This window comes from Lactuca virosa, chromosome 5 (genome assembly GCF_052849685.1).
Source record: "Lactuca virosa cultivar CGN04683 chromosome 5, Lactuca_virosa_CGN04683_v6, whole genome shotgun sequence".
NCBI classification, from domain to species: domain Eukaryota; kingdom Viridiplantae; phylum Streptophyta; class Magnoliopsida; order Asterales; family Asteraceae; genus Lactuca; species Lactuca virosa.
Genome location: NC_136430.1, coordinates 319898835 through 319915992, shown reverse-complemented (window position 1 = coordinate 319915992; position 17158 = coordinate 319898835). Strand labels below are relative to the sequence as shown.

At 32.6% G+C, this 17158-nt stretch overlaps 2 protein-coding genes across 2 annotated transcripts; one reads left to right on the top strand and one right to left on the bottom strand.

The window, feature by feature from the left end:
* Positions 1 to 9816: 9816 nt before the first annotated feature.
* On the top strand, positions 9817 to 15062 carry LOC145115289 (gamma-glutamyl peptidase 5-like). The gene is made up of 4 exons (XM_079051556.1): positions 9817 to 10257; positions 14105 to 14260; positions 14367 to 14537; positions 14658 to 15062. The coding sequence occupies exons 1-4, from the start codon at positions 9958 to 9960 to the stop codon at positions 14754 to 14756; spliced, it is 726 nt and encodes a 241-aa protein (XP_078907682.1). The 5' UTR covers positions 9817 to 9957; the 3' UTR covers positions 14757 to 15062.
* Positions 15063 to 15225: 163 nt separating this feature from the next.
* Positions 15226 to 16812, bottom strand: LOC145115290 (uncharacterized). The gene is made up of 4 exons (XM_079051558.1): positions 16655 to 16812; positions 15896 to 16024; positions 15619 to 15785; positions 15226 to 15516 (listed from the first exon to the last, which is right to left on the bottom strand). Exons 1-4 carry the CDS (start codon positions 16674 to 16676, stop codon positions 15424 to 15426), a joined length of 411 nt encoding a protein of 136 aa, XP_078907684.1. The 5' UTR covers positions 16677 to 16812; the 3' UTR covers positions 15226 to 15423.
* Positions 16813 to 17158: the final 346 nt, after the last annotated feature.

Here is a 17158-nt window from a genome sequence, read left to right as displayed (position 1 = left end):
ATGTTGCGGAATTTGTTTCCAGAAAAACATGATAAATATTTTATCAAGGCATTTCCGAATAAATGTATTTTTATTTAAAACATTTGGGATGTCATGATCAATACAGAAACATAAGCATAAACAGAACTTACATTCATTTTCACTAGTGATTTATACCCCCTTAATCTCTCAGTGTAATGTAACTTCATATCGACACCTGTGATACAATAAGCTTGAGTGGGTCAGGTTGGGAAACCTGGTGAGTACATAGGGATTTCAATCCCACAATGTTATATCATATATATAATTTAGAACTCACAAAATATACAATTTCACCATATATATATAAGCAACTCTTACCCCCACCCCGTTAATCCTCACAACGAGACTGTCCATACTCTCGGACCTTAAATTTTACCTTTTACTTAGTCCATACTCTCGGATCTAATCCATGCTCTCGGATCAATAACTGTGCCCATTCCATACTCTTAGATTAAGGACAAGTGCCTATGTTTAAATCCATACTCCCGGATTAATGATGAATAACTATGTCATGTCCATACTCCCGGACTAAGGACAACTGACTATGTTTTAATCCATACTCCCGGATTAATGACATTTGACTGTGTCCAATCCATACTCTCGGACTAGGGACAATGACTATGTCTAATCCATGCTCCCGGATCAATGACATATACTAAAGTTCTAGTGTCTGAGTATAACTCACTCGTGCTCGTAAGAAGATACTGCTCAATATTCCTTATAATTAATTTAGGTTTACTCTTTGTCCTAAATCATCATATATAATCAGGTATGCTCTTTAGCATGTATTTCAGGCAACATCAAATAACTCGCACATAAACATATATTTAATACATCAATCAATACTTGTATTAAAATTATGTTCATGAAAGGGACTATGCACTCACCTGATAAGTTGGTGACTCTGTACTCGGACAGCGCTTCGTTACTCTTAAAACAATTTTCCCTTGACAAAACCTCGTATCAATACCGCTAGGGTTTAGTCTAACGTTAACCGAGACTAATTAATATTCTAGCTATTATTACTATTATATAAGCATTAAACAAAACTCTATATAACTCATAATAATAGCCCAAATAATTATTTTAAGGTTCTAATAATGTTACTATAATTAATTAGAAGCTATATTAAAAATAGCGTAGGCGTAGCTCACTTACAGCGGGTTTTCTCGAAAACCGGGCTTCGCTTGGAGCAGCGTTTCCGAACCGAGAGACCCTTTTTCTCGGGGCTCCGGGAGCCTCGGGGCTTCCTTCGGGTGCTAGGGGGTTTACCTAGGCTTAGGGGGGTTAGGGGGTAGTGAGAGAAAGCAGAGAGAGAGATAAGTGGGAATGGAGTGAGAAATGAGGGCTGCCTTCGCTCCCTTTTATAACCACCAGCTGCGGAGTACGTTGGGCGTTCCTGCGAGGGTACGCGGGGCGTACCTCGTACGCAAGGCGTTCCGGTCTTACGCTGCGCGTTCGTACAGACAAGTGTCCGAATCCGGGTGGGGCGACGTGGATCATTCTGAGACCAAGCGAATCCGAACGCGGGGCGTTCCCCTCTCGTACGTGCTGCGTAGCAAGCCAGCTGTCACCCATCCGAGGCGAGTCCGTGATCAGCAAACGACGGCCCAGACCGAGCCACGTCATCATTCTCGTATCATATTTCGCAAATTCACTTTCCGACTTCTAAAAATCATAACGTTCGCATACGAGCTCCGTGTTCGATGTTCTTTATATCCACGCGTAGGCGGGAACGTACTCTACAACTTTCGTTTAGACTCCGTCGGCTAATTTTGACTTTATTTTAAAAGTTATATTTTTAACAGGCCGGGACAGGATTGGTCCGTTAAAAATTCATAACTCCTTCATCCGACATCCGTTTTCGTCTGTGTTTTTATCGTTACGCTACTATTAACGAGATCTTAGATTCTCGTTTAGGTTGTATCGTTAAAAACCACTCGATCTAATATTCGAACTTCGGGTTGTACACTGCTAAGCCGAAACTTCGAAAAATCATAACTTCCTCATACGAAGTCAGATTTGGGTGTTCTTTTTATGCACGCTCTCGGTTTAACGTATTCTACGACTTTCGTTTAGATTGCTAAGGCCAAAAGTCACTATATCGTAAATTCACTATTTACGCTTCCCGGTGTCGGTTCCGTCGCGAAACTTCGACGGGTCATAACTTCTTCGTTATAACTCGGATTTCGACATTCTTTTTATGTACGGAACCCTTGAGACATATTCTACAACTTGGTTAAGATTATTTATTCTAAATAATCTTTTGTCGAAAAGTCATTTTCGACCCCTATTATCTATAAATTTACTAGCCCGGATCTACGGGCGTTACAGTTTTGCCTCCGCTTCAGATCTATTTATCTCACCGTCAATCTGAAAGCCCTCACCGTCGTTTTTATGAAGATCCACTGCAAAACCCTCGCTGCTATGAAGATCCACAACAAATCCTATCTCTCATTCCTTCCTATTGTTATCAATAAAAACATATTTTTCTCCATCATCACCATCTTTCTATCATTCAATTTTTTCTCCATCATTATCATCTTTCTGTCATTCAAAAATAGAAGTTGCAAATCGATTTGGTGATGGAGTAGACAGTTTCACCGGACATGATAATGTTTCAAACTGTAGCACGAGCAAAAGGAGAGAGAAACAAATGAACGATGTTCTTGAAGTACCAATTTTCATATGTTTTATAAGACTTCTTCTGGTTATAAAGGTTTGGAAATTGTGGATTTTTTAGGTTATAAGTTTATATTGTTTGTGTTTGTAGTGGTATTAATTTCATGGAATTTCATGGAAGTTTGGTGTGTGTATATATATATATATATATATATATATATATATATATATATATATATATATAAAGAGAGAGAGAGAGAGAGGTAATTTTCTTTTTTATTTTTCTTTTAATCAGAAAAGTTTTTAAATAAATAAAAAAAAACTAAAAAAGTAAAAAGTAAGGGTAAAATCGTCATTATAAAAAAGTTAAATGCAAATTGGACCAAACTCGCAACAAAATGAAAACTTTGGACCTTTGGTGCTCCTGCAAACTTGTTTGGACCAAAGTGACAATTTTGAGCAAACGGACCATTTGTGTAGATTAATCTTTATAACTACATAATTCCACTTAACCTAAAATCAAAATTTATTTAATGGAAAGGGAGTCTTTATTTAATTATAAAATGTACATTATGAGGTCTTTAAATATGATTTTAATAAGAAGATAATAAAAAATATTACAAAATTTATTTAAGGGTAATCAATTCTTTATTTAATTATAAAATGTACATGAGGTCTTTAAATATGATTTAATAGGAAGCTAGTAAAAAATATTAAGTTTATGTTTATTTTACGTGTAATTTGTTACTGAACTATTAGAAGATCTTCGTGCTTGGCCCGAATTGGATTTTTGCACCTTTTTTGTTTGTTGTATAAGAGGAGATTTTGTTTGTTGCATGAGCGGACACAACAAATAAATCGTTTTCATTAGATTAAATGCCAAAAGTTGAATAAAACTTGTAGAATAAACAAAACGACGAAATATAAATAACTTTATCAATAAACAAAAAGACATATGATATATTTACATTGATTTTGGTGTTTTATGTGTACAGAGTTAATTCAGTATCTAAAGAGCTTTGATTGTTTATCGTTATTTCTTAGAAAAATATATATATACTAAACTACTAAAACAATTTCTAAACTATAGACAAAAAGTCATTTGGTCACAACATTTCATGGTTAATGACATGTCATAACAACATCTACATCATAACACCCAAAATACATGACATGAGGGATAATTTCATAGCTTTATTTAGAAGGAACTCATTTTAATAGTGAATCAATAAAATGTTGGCATTAACAACAATATAAACATAATATGTACGAGAACTAAATAAGTACAAATTTCAAGCTCGTCACTCGAAAGTAATTTTGTCACTACATTTTGTTCAACCTTTCCAGAAATAGAACTTTTGTCATCTTCAAAACTTGTTCACTTTGTAGGAATCCGAAAAGCATATTCTTTCATTGAAGTAAAACCACTTCTATCAGCAACTCGACTTGAATAAGTGTCACTTAATAATGTTTTAAATCGTTCATAAAATGTACAGAAGCTAATGACTTCTCTCCTTCATCCTTTACATTCAAGAACTTTTTAGAATTAAATGTATTTTACAGGACCATTATTGTCATTAATTTTCCAGAAATACCCTCTTTTCTTAATTCAACACTCTGTTATGATGTGTTCTGATATGGTATTGTTTCTAATAATAGTTACAGGAGCAACATCTAGTCTATTGAAAATTTCTACGAAGAGATTATTCGGCGTTTATGTGAAGACCCTTAATTGTAATATATATATATATATATATATATATATATATATATATATATATATATATATATATATATTAAATATTGCATATATCTTAACAAAATAAGTAATAAATATAAAACTTTGACATATTCAATCGTGTAAATATTTAAATCATCATATATCATAATTTTTAGACTAATCGAGGATCTTTTACACAATTTTAGTCATCAACCATCATAAATTAGTCGTCGATTATCACAAATTTGACTAATTCATATTTTTTTTGAAAATTTTGATTGTTTGACATTTTAATTAGATGAGACTCTAGACCACCCAAGCATGCCTAGGACCGCCCACGACCGACTTCAATTAACTCAAGCGACTAGTAATAATCGTAAACAATAATAAGCTGCATGGTGCTTAGGCGGCCACCTAGACTGTTATATATATATATATATATATATATATATATATATATATATATATATATATATAGAGAGAGAGAGAGAGAGAGAGAGAGAAAGAGAGAGATTTTAATTTTTTATTATTAGACGACAAACTTGCAAAAATGGTCCCTGTGGTTGTCAAAAATATGTTGTTTTGGTCCAAAAACGTTTTGTGGTGCGTCACTAGTCGAATTTTGGATATTTTGCACAGTTTTGGTCTCTATCCTGTTAAATTTAACAACTTGGTTATTAAATTTTTTAAAATGATAGCTTTACCCTTAAGGACCATTTTTGCAACTAACTACAAAGACCATTTCTACATCTCTCTTTTTTAATTTTATTTGATTATTATATATTAATTTTTTTAATTAATTCTTGTTTTTTTAATTTCTTTATTGGATTAATATATTAACAAATATTATTTTACTATATAACATTTATATGGGGCTGTAAACAAACTGAACAAACACGAACAAAGGCTTTGATGTGTTTTATTTGCACTAGTTTTTTTATTTATAAAGTTCTATCAGATCTCAGCTAGTCTTAAACACAAATAGGCAGTATATCTAGTCGTGAAGTAATATGGTTGTGATAAGAAAAGGTGTCGAACTCAGGTAACTGGATGGTTTAAATGGAATCTTCGCGTGCACGCAATGTCTTGATTTTCCACGCCGTGGAAATGGCTTTGCCACGGCGTGGTAACTAGGAATCAGAATCGGGCATAAAAATGAAAGTCGTCTGAAATTTTTCTGGTTTGCAGAACATCTTGAATCTCGTCAATCAGAGTGACGAGTCATTAGATATGGTCAAACCACTAACGAGGGGTCAAGGTGTCTGCAACATCCTTTTTGCGTCTTTTTGTGTTTCGTTCTCCTCCTTCTGTATCATTGCTTCCATTTTAACTGTAATTAAACATTTTCAAGCATATGACGTATCATATATCTAAAAATATAATATTTTAATCAAATATATTAAGAAAATAACCTAAAATATATAGTTAAATAAGGTCATATCACGCTTGTTCATGTTTATTCATTTAAGTTAGCTGAACAAAAGAAGAGATATGAACGGATAAACGAACGAGTTTTCTTGTTCATATTCGTTCGTTTAATAAATAACATTGTTCATGTTCGTTTGTTTATGTTCGTGAACATGCAAAATGAACATAAACGAACAAAGATAAACAAACACAATTGAGCATATATAAACATAAACGAACACATAATATAGTAATGTAACAAAAAACAATTGAACATATATGAACATAAATAAACTTAAACGAACGAACATAAACGAACAACTTAGAAGAACGCTCACAAACATAAATGAACGAACAAGACTATTGTTCATGTTCGTTCGTTTATTAAATAAATGAACATAAACGAACTTCCGTCGAACGGTTCGTTTACAGCCCTACATTTATTTATTAATATTGACGGGTTCTTATTCACGACCTTCGTTCTTGACTGTCTTTATATTGACGAGTTCCTATTCACGAGATCTTCGATTCTCATATAGACTGTTTCGGCTAAAAATCAACTGATCCACATTTCAATTTCTATACTAACACAATTATGTTGAAACTTCGAAAAATCATAATTTCCTCATACGAAGTCAGATTTAGGCGTTCTTTATACGCACGAGTTCGCTTTCACGATTAATACAACTTTAGTTAAGATTATTTATCCAAAATAATATTATATCAAAACATATATTTCAAGGATTTTAATTATAATTACTATTATTATATTTTAATCATCTATCCCTATCTTACAGGTGTTACAGTGGTGCTGTCTAAAATATGTTATCTTCCAAATATTTAAAATAAATTAGGAGATGTGAGGCGGATGAGATTTTTTTGGGTTTTTTTTATTTAAAATAATAAAGAAAACAATTAAAAACAATTAAAACAAAATAATTAAAAAAATTAGTATGCAATAAAATAATACTTTTTAATATATAAATAATAAATATTTAAGATACTAATTATTAGAATATTATAATCCAATAAAAATAATTAATCCAATAAAAAAGAAATTAAAAATAAGAAAAAACATCATAAATGGTCCCTGTGGTTTCCCAAAATCTGAAGTTCAGTCCCCGTGGTTTAAAAACCTCATAGATGGTCCTTGTGCTTTCAAAACTTTTGACGATTGGTCCTTATTGCTAACTCCGTTAAGTTTGTCCGTTAAATGAAGGGCATTTTTGTCATTTCACGACCACAGGGATCATTTATGATATTTTCATTTATTAAAAAAAAGAAAAAAATGCACAAGGGGTCCCACCCCCATCTCTCTCTCTCTCTCTCTCTCTCGGATCAGACCTAACTATCGCCAGAGTCCATCTCCTTCCTCCACTTCCTCATCATCGCTCTGATCAATGTCATTCTTCCTCGATGATTCTTCCCCGGAATTCCAAAGAAAAATAATAACAAAAAGGATTCATCATAGAGTCTTCTCCCATTGAAAAGACATTGGATCGATGCTCAAGAAATACAACACCAGCGAGAGCTTCCACAAAGATCCCTTTTTTTGTATCTTTTGTGGAGTTCTTAAAGGATGAAGAACTGATGAAGGGGTCAAAAATCGATTTTCAGTTCAGAAACAAATACATAAAATCAATTGTTCTTGAAGAGAAAAAACCAGAAAATCAATTGGTCCTTGAAAGAAAGAAAGAAATCCAGAGCTGATGAACACACACTTCATATCCACCCAAGAACACATTGACATAAACATTCACACACATATACACCCACACATGTTTAGCTTTTCAGATACGAATTCATTCTAAATAACCCTGACCCTAGTGCAGATCTGGAAAACTCCTCCAAGTTTAAAACCCTCAACCCAGGTGGAGTCCGGTAATTTCTATGTGGAGATGGAGGTGGTTGCAGGTGGTGGTGGCGGACAATGGTGGTAGTCGAGAAACTCCTCACGCATATGGACCACCTCCTACACGACATCATTTATTACAATCATAATGACCTTGCTTTGTCCCCAACTAAATCGAAACCACCGCCGTCGAAATTAAGGTTTGCAGATCGGATTTAACAGGCAGCTTCAGCTCCATTGTGTGCGACTCAAAGGCCACTCGTCTGATGGGTACGCGAAGAGAAGATCGTTGTGTGTGTATGTCTGTCAGTGTGTGTGCCGATCATTAGGAGGCTGAGCAAAGGGGAATATGTTGATGGTTTGGGAGAAGATTCTTGAAGATGAACTTTAAATCTAGGGCTTCACAACAAAGAGAGAGAGAAAGAGTGATGATGAATGATGATGTTGTATGAGATGAAGCTCTTTCCCCAAACCAGATTTCCTTTTTGAAATGAAAAAAAATCAATTTTTGGGGTTTCATTTTTTGCGTTTAAGGAGAACAAGAACACAAATCTCTAACCATCAAGTAATGTCTTTTTTCTCTAAAATCAAACCTTCGAACCTTGATCACTATGTATGTGTTTTGATTATTTAAACATGTGTAGGTGTTCATCAGTAGGAAGAATATGATGATGAAGATAGAATATGATGATTAAGATAAACACTTTTGTTTAGAGAGAGAGATAGGTGGGACCCCTTTTGCATATTATTTTTTTTAATAAATGAAAATATCATAAATGGTCCCTGTGGTCGTGAAATGACGAAAATGCCCTTCAGTTAACGGACAAACTTAACGGAGTTAGCAATAATGACCAATCGTCAAAAGTTTTGAAAGCACAAGGACCATCTATGAGGTTTTTAAACCACGGGGACTGAACTTTAGATTTTGGGAAACCACAGGGACCATTTATGATGTTTTTTCTAAAAATAATTGACTGTAAGAAATTAATAATCTAATAAAATAATATTTATTAATACATAATCATCCAATAAAAAAGTACTAATCCAATAAAAAAATTAAAAAAAGATTTAATTAGAAGAAATGAATAATCTATTAAAAAATGTTTATTAATATATATTAAAATACTATTTTATCAATATATAATAATTTAGTAAAAAATAATTAATCTTATGAAAAAAAAATTAAAAGAAATTAATAATCCAATAAAATAATATTTATTAATATATAAATATTATATATTAAAAATAATATTTATTAATATATAATATTCCAATTAAAAAATTAACCCAATATAAAAAATAGAATAAAAATAATTAATGTATAATAATTAAATAAAACTAAAAAGAAAAGATGCAAAACAAGTCATTGTAGTTTTGTAAAAAGACACAGTTGCATAAATGGTCTCTAAGGGTAAAATTGTTATTTAAAAAAAGGTTAACAACTAAACTGTTAAAGTTAATGACATAGGGACCAAAACTGCACAAGATATCCAAAATTGGACTAGTGATGCACCATCAAACGTTTTTGGACCAAAATCATATATTTTTGACAACCATAGGGACCGTTTTTGCAATTTTGTCTTATTAAAATATTTAAATAACTAAAAAGAAAAAAAAAACATATTAAAATGGGTAAAAATTGTTTTTAGGTGCAACAAATGCAAACCATATAGAGCATCTGTGTCAAAAATCCAATAGAGTGAACAAGTGTGTGAACTTGGACAAACCACAGGGACCAATGTGTAGTTTACTCTCATTTATATGAATTTAATATGTGAGGCATTAATTTAAAACGACTAATAGACTAAAAACATAACAAAAGTAATTATTAAAATAGTTTTATAGACAAAAAAAAAGTTACAAACACTTTTCAAATTAAGACCATATCATTTGAATCAATAAAACACGTAGACAGAACTGCATTTTACCTCAAGAATAAAGAAATAGGTTTGTACAATTAGACAAAATCATTTAAACATGATATAAAAAATAATTAAACTCTAAGCAAAAAAAATTAGAAACTAAATAATCACATTTTAAAAGTTTATCATGAAAAAAAAAAATGATATTACGATGACCAATATAAAATTATTTAATTATGGATGCATGCGCATGTATGTAATATGTATATTGTACTTTGTACCCTTTATATATAAGCACCTAGTGTGTATGAAAATGAAATATCTCAGATTCATTCTCACGCTAGACAAGAATCAATCTCTCTCAAGTCGAATCCAATCCGATTCCAGTGAGATACGCGAGCACGGATTCACTATAGTGACAGAAAACAGCGTTAATTTGATCATCGGAGGAGTAGTGAAAAGTGAAAAGGACGATGAGATTCGGCGTTCTCCAGTGCGCAGAGGACACTGATTACGTGAAGAAGAAATACGGAGGTTACTTTGGGGTGTTCCTGAGAATGCTGGCGGAGGAAGGCGAAATTTGGGACGTGTTCCGTGTTGCCGACGGAGATTTTCCTGACGACGGGGAGATCGGAGTTTATGACGGTTTCGTGATTACTGGTAGCTGTAAAGACGCATACGGCGACGATGCTTGGATCTGCGAACTTCTCACTTTACTCAACAAATTACAATTAATGAACAAAAAAATTCTCGGCATTTGCTTCGGTCACCAGGTAATTAAGTTTCATCGATTATATATATTTTTGATTAAGTCAAATTATTCTTTCTGCAAAACTTATTCAGTTATCAGCTAATTAAACTCTGAGCTTTCGTTTCAACTTTCAAACATGAAGATATTAGATATCATGTTCATGTGTCATATTATTAAATACATAATTAAGCACAACAAAAGGTTATTTATGTGTTGATTTAGAAACCAAAAAAATTGAAGTTAGAATTTTTATAGTTTTAGCGATCTATGTGTTAAATTTATTCATAGTCATTTTTTATTAAAATTTGTTATTTATTTTATTTTTTTTGAAACGTCAAATCTAACATACTCCTAAACTACACCTTAAATTCACCTATGTTCACGACGGGACTTGAACCGTAAACCTCAAAGACGGAGGGCAACACCGGATACCGCTGGGCTAGAAAAACAATCAAGTTGATGATTAAGAAACGGGTAAAAACAATTAAATGACCATATTTTTTTAGTTTAGTTTTGGTATTAAGAAAAGATTAAACCACTATATATATTATTTATCGTAAACATACCTACGTTTTTATACAACAATAACATCAAACTTACCTTTGTTCAATCTTGATGAATTTCGGACGAGAGATTTAATCATAAGAATAATTTAACAATGCAAACAATATTGTGTTATTGATAGTTTAAATAAAAAGTTAATTAAAACTGAAGAAACATTTTTCGCGGTATATCTATAACAATATAATAAATAAGCTTGTTGTTTGAGCATGCAATTGCAAAAAAATGTGAAATTGCAACAAGCAAAAAATAAATAAATAAATGTTTGTTTTGTTAATGATCTTTTTCCAAAGTTCATACCTAGACTCATAAACAAACTTTTTATGAATTTTAATTTGATTTATTCCAATAATTAGTGAGTAGTTGAGATTTGAGAATGGTCCCATAACATATGATTTATGAGTGGATACACAATATATATAATAGGGTAAAAAGACTAAAGAGTCCTACACTACGGGATAAAAAGTTGTAGCCTATAATGTTCAAGTCCCAATATGGTACTTGATCTTTAAAAATTGTCGGCTAATTTAGAATAGTTGATACATGATGTTTAAGTTAGGCGAACAAAATTAATCAATGGATCAAAAGAGTAAGTTGATGATTCTGTGACAAGAGATTCCATTATAGACCAAGTTATTTGCTTTTTATCCATCTTTATTATTTGCTTTTTTTGCTTCGTTGTACTTTGTATAAAAACATCAATCTATATACTCTTTTTATTAATACATGGTTATCTATATATAGAGATTGCTTTTTTGCTTCGTTTTGCATAAACACATTCCTTTTTCATAAAATATATCTATACAATGAAATGTGAAAAAGAAAGGGGTATGTGTTTCATGAGTCAACCTAATCGTCCAACATATGACTTAGGCTTTTCTGAGTGGGCACGACAAAGATGATGTGGCATGTTTTTGTCATGACGCACACCGCCCAACCTCCACGACAAGGGCCTTCAACTCTCTCTCTCTCTCTCTATATATATATATATATATATATATATATATATATATATATATATATATATAATGGCACCACTCCTGAGTGGAGCTGAGTTGCTGAGATGGAGTTCGTCACTCATGATACCATTCCCACCAGCTTTATTTCTTACTTATCTTTTTATTAAAAGAGTTAGTTGTTTTGATATCATGTATTCTTATTTATCGGATATGATGAGAACAAAAAACACCAAACACAATCTATATTTTAATAATTTATCTAAAATTCTCAATAAACTTTCAAACGTTAATTCTCAAAATGATTAAATATATATTAATTATGGTTCCTATGTTTTACTAAAAACCGCAAGTTCAATCCAAATTTTGTAATTATTTCAATGTTGTCCTTAATTTTATATTTTGTTGCGAGTATAGTCCCATCCTATATAAAATGACTTCAAAGTTTTGATTGAACTTATGTAAAACACTTGTACCGTGTTTCTTGAACTTATTATACTTATTTGTGTGATTTTGGATCTAACTTGTAATTGTTTCATTGTTGTACTTAAGTTTGTATTTCTTGAACTTATTACACTTAATTTGTACTTGAAAATTACATACATTTTTTTAAAAATAGTTGGTATTTGAAAAACATAACTTCGTGACCAAAATTAAAAAAACCAAATTTATAATTTTAAATTAATTGATTTACAATACGAGTAAAGTACAATTTTAGTCCCTATAGTTGGCACTCATAGTTTGAAAGTTCATCACGATTGGTCTTTGGCCAATGGCTAGTTACTATCATACCCATTTATTTTTTTATTTTTTTTTATTGATTTTTATTATTAATAAATTAGCTTTAAATAATTAAGGAGCCACGTACCCACCACCACTCATATTTCGTCGACCGTATTTTTTAATGGGAAGTGATTCGTACACAACAGTTTTTATCCATACACAACATTTTATGCTTAATAGAGTTGTACGATACAACGTTTTTTAGCACAAATTGTTATGTATGGAGAATTTTTGTTGTATACAAATCAACTCCTTTTCTAATCACTCCTATGGTACCGAGTACCGACCACTTTCGTTGCACTAAACATCAGAAAACTTAACCCCTGGGTTCCCTCATTTGATACCAACCACCTTCGTCCCCACTAAAAATCAAAAAACTCAGCATGTCTCTTCTTGTCCCAAACCATCTTCAACCCCACTAAAAATCAAAACCCGATCAACTCATCTAGTCTCAACGCACCTTCGTTCCCATTAAAATTCATAAAAGCTTAAACCAAACAAAAGTAGTTACCATCTCACAATGTAGGAAAACTCACTCGTCTCATTACCCTCGTTCTTTCACTGAAAACCAATCCCACCCCAGAGAAAGACAGCAATGCCACTGGCCATGTCGGGGGACACTGACAATAATGACATTAACAATTATTGTAAATAATAATAAATCTAAACTTACAAACAATTTTTATTCTTTTGTAATTTGTGGGTAAATATGATTGGGTTATGTGGTTCCAAAGTAATGTACAACATTAGATTGAAAATTGCACATAATTGTATTTATGTGCAACCCGTTGGTTGAAGTTATTGAAATCATATGGTTCCAATATACGTGCATTAGGTAACTACCATAACTCTTTAATTCTAACCTTCCAATAGATATTTCTTTTATTGTATGGCTCTTATCTTAACTTTTTAATATATATAAAATTTATTATTTCATAATTAACAACTATAAATTAGTTTTCTAACGACATCTACTTGTTAATATTCTAAATACATTTCATAATTTGTAAACGCTCGAGTATATGCTTAGTTATAATAATTGTAAACACCATCAGACTTCTAATTAACCATTAAAAAATACAAAACACAAAATATTAAAAAAAAAATCTTCCAAAATTCACCAAAAGGATGTAACGGCCTTCTTTAGCACACCAAATAATAAGTGAAGGCACAATTTTACCCAAAAAAAATGTAAGAGTGGTATTGTTTCGATTTTATCTAAAAGTGGCACATTAAAATCTGGAACCTTATTTGTCTGCATTGTGTAGGGACATTAGACATAGATAGGAATGGGACAACTGTATTGTCCTCCTGGTGTACGATTGCATGATTATATCCATCATATTTTTCATATTTCATAAAAAAAGAACATGAATATCTTACAAATCTTACAAGACATTTGACTATGAGTTAAGTGATTCACATGATCATATATATGATCATTCTTGACAAACGTATCCAACTACGACTAACAGACTATCTCTATATACGATACTACGTCAAAAATAAATGATTTAATTAAATCATTTTGAATTTGTAAAATGTTAAATTGTATTATCTTATGTGTAGATACTGGCACGTGCCTTAGGAGGTAAAGTTGCACGTGCAGAATCAGGTTGGGACATTGGTGTCCGAAGCATCAACTTGTCGTCATCATCCATGAAAATCTTTTCTAATTTAGAAATGCCAACAACATTATCTGTGATCGAATGCCATCGTGATGAGGTACGTACATGTATATCATTCTAAACCCCCGTAATTACTATGGATTTTTATGATATACGAATTAAACAATACTTTTCAAAATAATAATAATAATAATAATGAACAGGTTCATGAACTCCCGTCCGAGGTGGAGGTGTTGGCATGGTCAGACAAGACTCGAGTTGAGATGTTCAGGTACCGGGACAACATCATGGGTGTTCAAGGTCACCCGGAGTACTCCACTGATATTCTTAAACAACTCATAGATGATCGCCTTCTTCAATGCAATCTTATTGAGGTGTGTTTTTGAAACGTCTTGTTTTTTTTTTTTTTTTTAATATAATAGGTTGGTAAGTAGTTTGTATGACTTTTTGGTGATTTTGTTGTGTTGATAATTGACATATAAGTATATGTGCAGGAGTCTTATGCTGTGGAAATTAGGTCTAAGCTGGAGATGGACCCAGATATGGAGTCTTGGAAGGAGCTATGCACCAGCTTTCTCAAGGGTAGATTATGATGGAGGAACATAAGTCATTATATAAATGGTTGATTCGAGAAAAGCATTGTTATATCTTTTAATCGACAGTAATCAAAACGATTATATCTTTTAATCGACAGTAATCAAAACGATTATATTGACATGTAAGATGTGATGCAGTCGTTTTTCAAGGCAGATTGTCAATATCTACCTCTCCTATCCATCTATTAGATGGCTTCCATGGCCTACATATTATTGTTGTTGTTTCTTGTGTTCATTGTAATATAACTACTGAGAATACAAAAATGTTGTGAAGTGGTTTATTATATGATAAGTTATTTGTCTTTTATTCAGTAGGTTTTGCTTATTTTTGGAATAACTAAAAGGAAAGTCATTAAAATCACGATCTTATCCTCCGATATAATTTTAAGTGGAGAACCCCAAATATTAACCATTGGGGTTTTCTCAAAGATGTTCAGTAGTGTTTTCCAATCAAATATCAATGAAATGAAATAAATTAATATGTTTTGTTTTATAGAAAAAAGACATCCAAAAAACACGATGATCATATCACCAAACATCCATATCATTTATTGGCCGGTAAAGAGTTCTTTAGTTCATATTTCTCATAAAACCAGCAAACAATCAAATTAAAACCATAGCCACCAAATGACCAAATCAAATTCAATCAAGACAGACAGCTTACTTAAGCTGTAAGACCTGAGCTCCTCCTGCACTCCGCCAGCATATCCATGTAAAACTGGCACTTGCTGATGTCACTACCAGAGCTGTTAATGCACTGCATATGCATCCAAACAAAACAAAAATATACATCAATCACCATTAACAAAACATTCATCAACAACATTTCAATATATTAAAAATGAGAATGTAGACATACATCTGTGAATGCCTTGGAGTGCATGCCACAAGCATCAGAGACAGAGGTGTTTGTAGCAGAGGCATCTGGAACAGCAGCACCAACAGTTTCATGTTGAATTGTGCGAGGACCCATGATAGAATCCACAGCTCTGTGAGCAACAGCACTTCCAGTACCAAAAGCCAAGCCTAACATACCAACAGTGTCAAAATATAACTCAAATTCATAAAAACACGAAAGAAAGAAAAAGTGTATACGTATGATAATGATGTAGGATATGGTTTATTTTGATATATACCTTGAGCTATGGTCGAACCAATGCCTCCAAGCATAGATCCACCACTGCTAGACTGAACAGGGGCAGGAGGGGGTGATCGGTTAACTGGTGCTGGAGGTGGAGCACGAGCAGGTGCACGAGCTGACCTTCCTGCAACAAATGGTATGGTCATATGGAATTGCAAACACAACAAAACATATAAACATAACAGCCATAACAGAAGTGCATCTTGTCTAACATGATTAAAAAAATGCTAAAAGCAGTATATGATTTGTTTTGCAAATCAAAACCAAACTATTGATTAATCTTACAAATTAGATTGTCTGAATGTGCAACTCGAAGCCAGTAAAGTTTACTTGTCCAAAAAGACAGGTCAATTCTAGGGTTCTTCAGAACAGATTGATGCAAACATCAATTAGGAACTCATATAACATGCACAGAGAAAGGAATACACGTATGCTGCTGAAATGACAACGATACGACCATCGGACCACAAATGATGATTTCCCTAATTCTTACAAAGTAAAATCTAAATATCTACAACCCTACTATTCCTCGATTTCAAAAGATCTCTATGGTGCAGGTAAACAGAAAACGAACACAAACGCATGGCACTACAGTCAAATCTCAAACAAATCTTCCATTCAAAAACAAACGCAGGGAACCCTAGAAAACGGAAATGGTGTAGTTACATGGACAAGATATTTCCCACACATATTGAAAATTATTGATGGATAGACACGAACGATGGAACAGTGGATAAATGGTTAGGAAACTTACCACCGGAGCTTCTGCGAGGCATGTTGATTACGAGAGAAACAAAGAAGCGGCGAAAACTAAAGAGAGAAAATTAATAGATTGGAGACAAAAAGCTTCGGGTGATTTACAATAAAACCCTGATGCGGTGATGCCGTATCGGTGCCTCTTTATAAGGAAAGGTGTACCTTGTCATGGTTGTACGTTACGAAATCCAAGTTGTACCTTGTTGTGTTGAGAGGTTATTGTTGACTGAGCAATCGCGATCGTGTGTTTCTCTAGAAGCGTCTTATTCCTCCGTGTAAAAAAATTGTTGGTTACTCGACCAATCAGAAGCCTAACGCCCTAACCACGCTATCTGGGTCGGGTCGGGTCGATTTGAATTTCATATTAACTTGTTTTCCAAGTAAAACAGCCTTTTTTTCGTTGTCCCATTTTTTTTTTCCTGTCAAAAACCATAAATTTCTTTTCGAACAAATTACTGAATTTGTTCTTATCATCTTTATTAAAATTTTGTATTTGGTCTCT